Here is a 12,071-nt window from a genome sequence, read left to right as displayed (position 1 = left end):
ACATGTACTGTATACGGCGCGCGTATTATGTGCGAGACGAAAACGGGACTGCGGCCGTGCAGTGGTCCATGGAATCGAAGCCATTCTGCTATACATAAATCAAAAAGAGGGATAAATTAAACCATCTGGTTGATTATTACATCCAAGGAAGAGAGGGAGAAAGTCAAGTACAGACTAAGAAACATTTTTGAGAGAGAAATCCACTCCAGCAGCTGCGTTAGCTAACGTTACTGTCAGCGCCGAAAGCCGAGGCAAAGTGCACTGCAAAGTGCAAGTGCAGGTAAAGTGGTAAACAGGGGCCCGTTTCTCAACACATGGACAAGTTAGTCATATCTTTATCCACCAACCACGGAGTTAGTTCCAATCTTACTAAACCTGTTTCTCGAAAGGCTTCCTAACTAGAATACATTGATATCGATACTATCGGTAAAAAGAGCAGACGAGACGTAGCCTTAGTCACAATATAGCATAATTTTCAAAAAGAAAAAATATGACAAAATTGCAAATATTGTGATGAATTGGGAAATAAATCTTTTTAAAATAATAGCACAGGTGAATTATGCATCATACATACTTAGACCATGAAGACTGGAGCATTCAATTGCACAGAAAATTAAATTATGAATAATTCATTTCATGACTAAAAAATCACTTGAGGACGTTGAGATGGGTACCCCCGGGATATCCAATTTTGATAGTTTACGAAAGTAAACCATAACGGTTTTCTTTGTAAAATGATGATAATTATACAGTCTTTTACGATTCCAAACGTCACCAAAATATAGTTTAACAAAACATTTTCAATTATTTATACCGAAACATACGATATTTGACAAATTATATGCATAAATTAGAGATAGAATTTATCCAACTGTATAGGGGTCTGAAAACAACAAATACGAGTTCAGTTATGGATGGCCTGACGTGGTAGAATCTTTATCGATTAAATCATTTTACTATTTCAAAATGAATCGTTTTGTGGCGTTTTACCATCAGTTTTTATAGTTTCTTTGTATTACAATTATCATTGAATTAATGTTGTAAATCGGATCAAAAATCAGATCGAAAATCGGATCGGCAGTTAAGCTTCTAAAATCGAAATCGAATCGAAAATCGAATCGGCGATGTTTAAAAACAAAGGAATACATCAAAATGTTGTTCGCGGTCGCGCGCATCTTCCTGACAAAGTCACAAAGACGAATGCATTATTGGAATGGAAGTCGCCAACATGCGCGATCGTTTGGAACATGTTTTAAAGCCAGGGGTTTTGAGGTGTTATTGCTTTAAAATAAACCGAGTGATTTTTATTAGGAAGATAAACGAAAGACGCATCTTCCGAGCAAAGGCGCAAAGGAAAATAAAATGAAAATATTTCTCATAGATCACAGGTTAATGAACGATCGGCGGGACATCTTTTATAAGTATTTTTAGGTGCTAGCGATTTAGAATTATTGGAATGATCTCTTACGACGCATCATCTTAAAGTCGCAAGTGCAATTAAAATGTAGTAGAAGACGCAAGCACGCACAATGATTTGAAATATGTTATTTAAATGTTTTGGGTAGCTAGCGTTTTCAAATCAATTTGAAGTTCACGGCGGGGTCCGCTATCACCACGAGATTGAAGAGAAGATGTCTATCATCATAAAGGGGATAAGAGAGTAGCGCAGTGAGCTCCGTCGGTAATACGACCTTTCAAAGTTCACGGCGGCATCCGCTATCACCACTAGATTGAAAATAAAATGTATATCATCATAAACGATGTAAGAGAGTAACACAATAAGCTCCGTCAATAGTACAGTCTTTAAAAGTTTATGGCGGGGTCCGCTATCACCACGAGGTTGAAGAGAAGATTTATATCATTATAAAGGGGGTAAGAGAGTAGCGCAGTGAGCTCCGTCGGTAATACGACCTTTCAAAGTTCACGGCGGCTTCCGCTATCACCACGAGGTTGAAAATAAAATGAATATCATCATAAACGATGTAAGAGAGTAACGCAATGAGCTCCGTCAATAGTACGACCTTTCAAAGTTCACGGCGGCATCCGCTATCACCACGAGGTTGAAAATAAAATGTATATCATCATAAACGATGTAAGAGAGTAGCGCAGTGAGCTCCGTCGGTAATACGACCTTTCAAAGTTCACGGCGGCATCCGCTATCACCACGAGGTTGAAAATAAAATGTATATCATCATAAACGATGTAAGAGAGTAACGCAATAAGCTCCGTCAGTAGCACGATCTTTAAAAGTTCACGGCGGGGTCCGCTATCACCACGAGGTTGAAAATAAAATGTAAATCATCATAAACGATGTAAGAGAGTAACTCGATAAGCTCCGTCAATAGTACAGTCTTTAAAAGTTTATGGCGGTGTCCGCTATCACCACGAGGTTGAAGAGAAGATTTATATCATTATAAAGGGGGTAAGAGAGTAACGCAGTGAGCTCCGTCGGTAATACGACCTTTCAAAGTTCACGGCGGCTTCCGCTATCACCACGAGGTTGAAAATAAAATGAATATCATCATAAACGATGTAAGAGAGTAACGCAATAAGCTCCGTCAATAGTACAGTCTTTAAAAGTTTATGGCGGGGTCCGCTATCACCAGGAGGTTGAAAATAAAATGTAAATCATCATAAACGATGTAAGAGAGTAACGCAATGAGCTCCGTCAATAGTACGACCTTTCAAAGTTCACGGCGGCATCCGCTATCACCACGAGGTTGAAAATAAAATGTATATCATCATAAACGATGTAAGAGAGTAACGCAATAAGCTCCGTCAGTAGCACGATCTTTAAAAGTTCACGGCGGGGTCCGCTATCACCACGAGGTTGAAAATAAAATGTAAATCATCATAAACGATGTAAGCGAGTAACGCAATGAGCTCCGTCAATAGTACGACCTTTCAAAGTTCACGGCGGCATCTGCTATCACCACGAGGTTGAAAATAAAATGTAAATCATCATAAACGATGTAAGAGAGTAACGCAATGAGCTCCGTCAATAGTACGACCTTTCAAAGTTCACGGTGGCATCTGCTATCACCACGAGGTTGAAAATAAAATGTATATCATCATAAACGATGTAAGAGAGTAACGCAATGAGCTCCGTCAATAGTACGACCTTTCAAAGTTCACGGTGGCATCTGCTATCACCAAGAGGTTGAAAATAAAATGTATATCATCATAAACGATGTAAGAGAGTAGCGCAGTGAGCTCCGTCGGTAATACGACCTTTCAAAGTTCACGGCGGCATCTGCTATCACCACGAGGTTGAAAATAAAATGTATATCATCATAAACGATGTAAGAGAGTAGCGCAGTGAGCTCCGTCGGTAATACGACCTTTCAAAGTTCACGGCGGCATCCGCTATCACCACGAGGTTGAAAATAAAATGTATATCATCATAAACGATGTAAGAGAGTAACGCAATAAGCTCCGTCAGTAGCACGATCTTTAAAAGTTCACGGCGGGGTCCGCTATCACCACGAGGTTGAAAATAAAATGTAAATCATCATAAACGATGTAAGAGAGTAACGCAATGAGCTCCGTCAATAGTACGACCTTTCAAAGTTCACGGCGGCATCTGCTATCACCACGAGGTTGAAAATAAAATGTATATCATCATAAACGATGTAAGAGAGTAGCGCAGTGAGCTCCGTCGGTAATACGACCTTTCAAAGTTCACGGCGGCATCTGCTATCACCACGAGGTTGAAAATAAAATGTATATCATCATAAACGATGTAAGAGAGTAACGCAATAAGCTCCGTCAGTAGCACGATCTTTAAAAGTTCACGGCGGGGTCCGCTATCACCAGGAGGTTGAAAATAAAATGTAAATCATCATAAACGATGTAAGAGAGTAACGCAATGAGCTCCGTCAATAGTACGACCTTTCAAAGTTCACGGCGGCATCTGCTATCACCACGAGGTTGAAAATAAAATGTATATCATCATAAACGATGTAAGAGAGTAACGCAATAAGCTCCGTCAGTAGCACGATCTTTAAAAGTTCACGGCGGGGTCCGCTATCACCACGAGGTTGAAAATAAAATGTAAATCATCATAAACGATGTAAGAGAGTAACGCAATGAGCTCCGTCAATAGTACGACCTTTCAAAGTTCACGGCGGCATCCGCTATCACCACGAGGTTGAAAATAAAATGTATATCATCATAAACGATGTAAGAGAGTAACGCAGTGAGTTCCGTCGGTAATACGACCTTTCAAAGTTCACGGCGGCATCCGCTATCACCATGAGTTGGAAGAGAAGATATCTTTCCTCTTAAACATCGCCATAGATAATACCGCGTCTTTCTCCCTGAATAATGCGACCTCTAAATAGCTAGCACCTCAAAAACAATCTTGAAATATGTTCTGAGCGATCACGCACTGTAACCAGATCTACGCCGATTTTTTATTTTCGATTTTTTCCTTCAAGGGGCATGATCGAAGATCGGCAAGTGATTGCCGATTGTGGTGAAATCGAATGGAATCGGTTGCCGATTGCAAAATCGGTTACAAGCTTACATTGAATGCATTAACCCACTTGTTTTGTGATGTAATTTCAACCTCTATGATTGATTACGTAAGATTGTAATTTTAAAATTTCTAGGCACTTTTGCATGTCATAGTCTACCCACGTGATACCACTACGTCATTAAGAAAGAAGTTATGACAGGTTCGGAGGTGTCATAAATATTTAGTGAGGTTGTTGTACCCGATCTTGGTAAAGAGGGCTTCGTGAAACGGATAGCGGACAAGTAGCTCACTATCTCTGATTTAGTCAAGAAGTTAGACTTATGACGGTGTTGAGAAACGGGCCCCTGGGGCCCGTTTCTCAACAACTGGACAAGTTAGTCATATCTTTATCCACCAACCACGGAGTTAGTTCCAATCTTACTAAACCTGTTTCACGAAAGGCTTCCTAACTAGAATACCTTGATATCGATACTATCGGTAAAAAGAGCAGACGAGACGTAGCCTTAGTCACAAAATAGCATAATTTTCAAAAAGAAAAATTATGACAAAATTGCAAATATTGTGATAAATTGGGGAATACATCTTTTCAAAATAATAGCACATGTAAATTATGCATCATACATACTTAGACCATGAAGATTGGAGCATTCAATTGCTGAGAAAATTAAATTATGAATAGTTTATTTCATGACTAGAAAATCACATGTGGACGTTGAGATGGGTACCCCCGTGACATCGAATTTTGATAGTTTACAAAAGTAAACCATAACGGTTTTCTTTTTTAAATGATGATAATTATACGCCCTTCTACGATTCCAAACATCATCAAAATATAGTTTAACAAAACCAAAAATAAATATTTGATACCGAAACATACGATTTGACAAATTCTATGCATAAATTAGAGATAGAATTTATCCAAATGTTAATAGGGGTCTGAAAACAACAAATACGAGTCCAGTTATGGATGGCCTGACGTGGTAGAATCTTTATCGATTAAATCATTTTACTATTTTAAAGTGAATGGTTTTGTGGCGTTTTACCAACAGTTTTTATAGTTTCTTTGTATTAGAATTATCATTGAATGCATTATCCCACTTGTTTTGTAATGTAATTTCAACCTCTATGATTGATTACGTAAGATTATTATTTTCAAATTTCTAGGCACTTTTGCATGTCATAGTCTACCCACGTGATGCCACTACGTCATTAAGAAAGAAGTTATGACAGGTTCGGAGGTGTCATAAATATTTAGTGAGGTTGTTGTACCCGATCTTGGTAAAGAGGGCTTCGTGAAACGGTTAGCGGACAAGTAGCTCACTATCTCCGATTTAGTCAAGAAGTTAGACTTATGACGGTGTTGAGAAACGGGCCCCAGAAGGTAAACTTAAAGTGACGTAGGGGACGTTCACTCCGTCTCTGACTCTGAAGAAAAAATAGCAGAAAACATAATAAGAAATATTGGTGAAGGTTCAAGGTTCAAGAATGTTAAGTTTTGGATTAGTTTCGTCTTAAATAAGCAGCTGCAGCTGCCGCATAACCTTTAAAAAAAATGCATAGAACGGGGGGGGGGGGGGGGTACTTGACCAAGAAAGTGGTTGGTATTTGCTTTGGGCAAGACAAAAACAGGGGCTTTAGAACAGCTTATTGTTAAAAAAGGAGGGTCCTCTGAATTACAAATGTTTGTGAAAACGGGTCCTTGGAACGGGTCGCCTGTGTGCATGGCAATGGAACGGGCATGCAGCTAGCCCGGCGGCATGGGCGCAGGGTGCGCTCATGCAGAGGCGATGGTCAGACAGCGCTCTGCGGCCACTTTTCACCAAAATTGCAGCTCATTGTAGCGGATCAATGCAGCCGGAAGCCCGGAACAGCATAACGAAAAATATGTGAAGCTTTGGAACGATTTTCCTTTTTTTCTCGATAAGAAAATGCTTTGCTTTGGAGCGGCTTTCTTTGTTTTCTCAATTCTCCACACAGGGAGTAGTATTTAGTAACAGAGAACAAGGTTATATCATAACCTTGTTCATTGAATGAGTGTTTAATTTGAGGACATGGGGAGCATTTTATTATTTTTACCATAAACCCTACAAAGATTATGATTTTTATTTCTACAACTGCCTGATTAATTTAGATATCACTGACACTATTTGCCAAAATCTAAAAATGTAATGCATCAATATTGAGCCTTGCTTAATCAATGATCCATGTCTGCAATTTATTCAGTCATCACTCTTCTTTTTTTTTTGCATTTGAACAGAAGTTGGAACAGAAAACGTGTCGACATGCCTAAGAAGGGTAAGAAAGGAGGGAAGAGGGGAGGAGATGATTTTGGTGAAGACGACATCCCAAAGACAAGTACAGCTCCCAGCATTGAGGAAGAGGGAAAGAGAGCCGACGGTGCAAAAGGCAAAAAAGGTGTAGATCTACTTTATCTGTGAGATAGCAATTATGATAATGATAATTTCCTTACCATTGATGATAAAAATGACAATGATGAAAATAGTAATCAGAAGGAGGAGAAGAACCCCAAAAAAGGTAATCTAGAGGAGAAGGAGAAGATGAGGACAAAGGAACTTGGAAGAGTAATCATAACAATAATGATAGAAATAATACTGATGGTAAATTAAGAGTGATCATAACAATAATGATAGAAATAATACTGATAGTAAATTAAGAGATATTTAGGACTTGAAGATCGAGAAAATAAAAATGATTAATTTTAGTTTAATTACTTCTGTAATCTCCCATTGCTTACTGACCATCTACTAAGCTTACATACATCAAGGTTTGATAATTATTTCCCAAGCTGTTGGTACATACATTCAATTCAATCTTTATTGCTACCAGATTGCCTATTTTGCAGGTTGGATATAATAGAAATAAAATGGTTGACAATTATGCATTTCACATTTCAAAGATTGAAAATTGCTATAATTTAAAATGACAAAACATGATCTTAAAACGTGTACACTCATAAAGAATCTGAAGGACAAATAATTGGTACTCGGTATGCAAAAATCAAGTGATACTAACCTTATGTTGCATGCCCAAAATATTTTTTTTCTTCTTTCTGCAGAGTGGATTTGGTGCATTATCGATAATTGTATATATCAATAAATGGGTTAAATTAATCCAAGGTCGTTTTCTTGTTTGCCCTATTGATCGGTTCAATGTCCCTGTCATTTACCTGAAAGGGGGGGTGTCCTTTCTATTTTATTTCTGTTTCTGGTGTAAATGTGAGATACATAGATTAGTGGCCTCATCCCCCAAGTATTGCAAATTACTGCCTGTCATACCTATAGATGTTTAATTTACTAGTTGTATGTGATGTAATTTCAGACAAGAAAAAGGAGAAGAAAAATCAGAGGAAAGGCAGGCAAGATGATTCTGATGATGACATACCAGACCCTATAGCATCAGCTATGAAAGAGGAGGAAGAGGAAACTAACAGACCTACTACAGCTAAAGGCAAGTCCATTGAACATTAACACTAACTGTTGTAGCAAAATCAGCCCTACTCCAATGGGTAAAACTGCATTCGTTAGTGATAGAATTATTTGAAGTTGCTTACGTGTATAAGGGTAAACACATCAAGGGTAGAAGATAATAAAACGATGAAATTGAATGTATATTACTTTGAAATATAAGTAAATGTGTGGAAATCTATGATATATATTATGAATTAATGTTTGACTTAACTTGGAGTCGATCTATGCTTTAATTATGATTTACGGCAGCCAAATGTAAAACAAATTTGAATTTATTACTACTATAAGTCTGTCTAACAATATTTTTCACTCAAAGCAGGCATGTATCCAGGATTTTGCACCCCGGCGCTTGGTTGAATATTAATAGTGCCCCTATGTCAATCATTGATTCGGCGCCCCTATGTCGAACACCTATTCGGAGCCCCTACGTTGAACAATAATTCAGCGCTCCTATGCTGAACATCAATTCGACCTCCCTAAGTTGAACATCAATTCGGTGCCCCTAAATAAAACATCAATTTGGCCCCCCTTGATCGGACATCAAGTCTGCGCCCCCATTTGTCAAATATCAATTCGGCGCATTAGGTAAAACATCAATTCGTCGCCACCCCACCCCTTTGCTGAACAGCAATTTGGCGCCCCTATATGAAACATCGATTGGGCGCCCCTATGTTGAACATCAATTTGGCACTTCTAAATAAAACATCAATTCGGCGCCCCTACGTCGAACATCAATACGGTGCCTCTAGGTCGAACATCGATTCGGCACCCCCCTAGGTGGAATATCAATTCGCTGCTCCCCTATATCAAACTTCAATTCAGCGCCCCCATATGTCGAATATCAATTCGGCGCTTCTAAATAAAACATCAATTCGGCGCCCCTACGTCGAACATCAATTCGGCGCCCCTACGTCGAACATCAATTCAGCACCCCTACGTCGAACATCAATTCGGCGCCTCTAGGTCGAATATCAATTTGGCGCTCCCCTATATCAAACTTCAATTCAGCGCCCCCCAATGTCGGACATCAAGTCCGCGCTCCCCTTGGTTGAACATCAAATCGGCGCCCCTATATTCAACATCAATTTGGCGCCCCTACGTTGAACAACAACTCGGCGCCTCAGTCAAACATCGATTCGGCACCCCCCTAGGTCAAATATCAATTCGGTGCTCCCCTATATCAAACTTCAATTAAGCACCCCCATATGTCGAATATCAATTCGCCGCCACCCCACCACTAAGTTGAACATCAATTTGGCGCCCCTACGTCAAACATCAATTTGGCACCCCCAAGTTCGGACATCAAGTCTGCGCCCCCCTTGGTGAAACATCAATTCGGCGCCTCTAAATATAATGTCAATTTGGCGCCCCTGTAGGTCGGACCTCAAGTCCGCACCCCCATATGTCGAATATCAATTTCGGCGCTTTAGGTAAAACATCGATTCGGTGCCACCCTACCCCTTGGTTGGACATCAAATTGGCACCCTTAAGTATAAGATAAATTTGGCACAACCCAAGGTCGGACATCAAGTCTGCGCCCCCCTTGGTGGAACATCAATTCGGCGCCCCTATGCCGAACATCAATTTGGCCTCCTTAGGTCGAACATGAATATGGCGCTTCAGGTCGAACATCAATTCGGCACCCCTGTGTCAAACATCGATTCGGCACCCCTAAGTCAGACATAAATTTGGCGCCCCTATGTCAAGCATCATTTCGGCTCCCCTCCCCCTAAGTTAAAAATGATTTTGGCACCCCCCCCCCAGGTTGAACATCAATTCGGCGCCCCTTTGTCGAAAAATTGATTCTGCGCCCCTAGGTAAAAATCTCATTCTGCACCGCGCCCTCCTAGGTCAGACATCAAGTCCTCGCCCCCATAAGTCGAATACCAATTCGGCGCTTTAGGTAAAACATCAATACAGCACGACCCCCACCCTAGGTTGAACAGCTACTTGGCTCCCCTAAATAAAACATGAATTGGGCGCCCCCAAGGTCGGACATCAAGTCTGCGCCCACCCCCCCTTGGTTGAACGTCGATTCGGCGCCGCTCTGTCGAACATCGATTCGGCGCCCTGTGTTGAACATCGATTCGGCACCCTCATTTGTCGAATATCAATTCAGCACTCCCCTATATCAAACTTCAATTCAGCACCCCTCTGTCAAACATCAATTCGGCCTTCTTAGGTCGAACAGTAATTCGGTGCCCCTAAATAAAACATCAATTCGGCGCCCCTACGTCGAACATCAATTCGGTGCCTCTAGGTCGAACATCGATTCGGCACCCCCCTAGGTGGAATATTAATTCGCTGCTCCCCTATATCAAACTTCAATTCAGCGCCCCCATATGTCGAATATCAATTCGGCCCTTCTAAATAAAACATCAATTCGGCCTCCCTAGGTCGAACATCAATTTGGCGCCCCTGTATGTCGAATATTAATTCGGCGCTTTAGGTAAAACATCAATCCGGTGCCACCCCACCTCTAGGTTGAACATCAATTTGGCGCTTCTAAATAAAACATCAATTCGGCGCCCCTATGTCGAACATCGATACAGTGCCCCTATGTCGAACATCAATTCGGCGCCCCCCTGTATCGAATATCAATTCAGCGCTCCCCTATATCAAACTTCAATTCATCGCCCTTATGTCGAACATCAATTTTTCACACCCCTTTGTCGAATATAAATTTGGCGCTCCCCTATTTCAATTCGGCGCCCGTATGTCGAACGTCAATTCGGCGCCCCTTGGTCCCATAGCCATTAGGGGCTTCCCTATATCGAACTTCAATTCAGCGCCCCTATGTCGAACTTTAATTCAACGCCCCCTAGGTCAAAGATAAATTTGGCGCCCCCTATGTCAAGCATCAGTTAGGGGACCCCCGATGTCGAGCATCAATTCTGCGCCCCTAAGTCGACTATCATTTCGGCACCCCCCTCCCTATGTCAAATGTCTATTTGGCGCCCCTGGTTAAAACATCAATTTGGCTCCCCCTCTTTCCTAAGTTAACATCATTTGGGCGCCCCCAAGGTCCGACATCAAGTCCTCGCCCCCCTTGGTTGAACATCAATTCGGCGTCCCTATGTTGAACATCGATTCGGTGCCCCTATGTTGAACATCAAATCGGCGCCCCTAGGTAAAACATCAAATCAGCACCCCCTCCCCCTTGTTTGAACGTCAAATCGGTGCCCCTAGGTCGAACCTCAATTTGGTGCCCCTATTAAGTAAAACATCAATTTGGCGCCTCCCTTTGGCCGGACATCAGAATACGCACATGCATAGTGATATCTATGACAGCATGGTGTAATTCATCCCTCCGTTTGGCTAAAGCCAGGGTAATAATGTCCAAGTCCTTTGGAAGCGCATGGGGACGTTATGACATAATGTGATATGCGCTTTACAAGAACTGCGTTATTATTATCTATAAATGCACTGAAAATTGACCTTTTTCAAGTTTTAAAATCTGTAGATATTTTCAGTATTTGTAGACATGTGGTAACTGTGAACCTGCTTGTTGGTGTGATTTATTCCTTCATTCTAATTCTAGCTTCTAAAAAGAAAGGAAAAGGGAAGAAGAACCGAGGAGGAAAGGTGGATGATTCTGATGAAGATGAACAACTCATGAATAAAATAAATCAACTAGCTCTCGAGGTGAGGAGAGAATATTATTTTAAAATCTAATGCTGTGATTTTATTAGGCCTGAGTCATATAGATTATTTTGAAAACCGGTGTTTGACAGCTTTAATTCGATCAAACATCGATGCATCGAATTTTGAAGGCGGAGATTATTGAGTCAATTTTTTTGCTCCGGCCGTCGATGCATGCACTGCAACGGTATGCGCTGCGAGGGTACGCGTTGCTCAAGCGGATGACGGAGCAAAGTTTGTTCGTTTCTTCCAAAATATCTTAAACCATGATATTTGCAGATGACAACGTATAAATTTAAAATGAAACAATATTAAAGACATGAATCACGCATAGTCAATCCGAATGATTCTCGTTCAACTAGCATTTGCAGTCCGGACTCGCACACACTACAGCCCCATACACTCTCCCGAAACGACAGGCGTGCTTGCCGGCAAACAAGTATGCTCTACCAGCGGAGAGC

At 41.0% G+C, this 12,071-nt stretch overlaps 1 protein-coding gene across 1 annotated transcript in view; it reads left to right on the top strand.

The window, feature by feature from the left end:
* The first annotated feature begins 6 nt into the window (after window positions 1-6).
* Window positions 7-12,071, top strand: part of LOC129277990 (ATP-binding cassette sub-family F member 1-like) — a 49,803-nt gene continuing 37,738 nt past the window's right edge. Inside the window, exons 1-4 of the mRNA XM_064110191.1 lie at window positions 7-280; window positions 6,738-6,895; window positions 7,820-7,948; window positions 11,510-11,613. Of these exons, the coding sequence (XP_063966261.1) occupies window positions 6,763-6,895; window positions 7,820-7,948; window positions 11,510-11,613 (366 nt within the window). The 5' untranslated portion in view covers window positions 7-280; window positions 6,738-6,762. The remainder of the gene's footprint in view (window positions 281-6,737; window positions 6,896-7,819; window positions 7,949-11,509; window positions 11,614-12,071) is intronic.

Source organism: Lytechinus pictus, chromosome 15 (genome assembly GCF_037042905.1).
Source record: "Lytechinus pictus isolate F3 Inbred chromosome 15, Lp3.0, whole genome shotgun sequence".
Taxonomy (NCBI): domain Eukaryota; kingdom Metazoa; phylum Echinodermata; class Echinoidea; order Temnopleuroida; family Toxopneustidae; genus Lytechinus; species Lytechinus pictus.
This window is presented reverse-complemented; position numbering and strand designations above follow the sequence as displayed.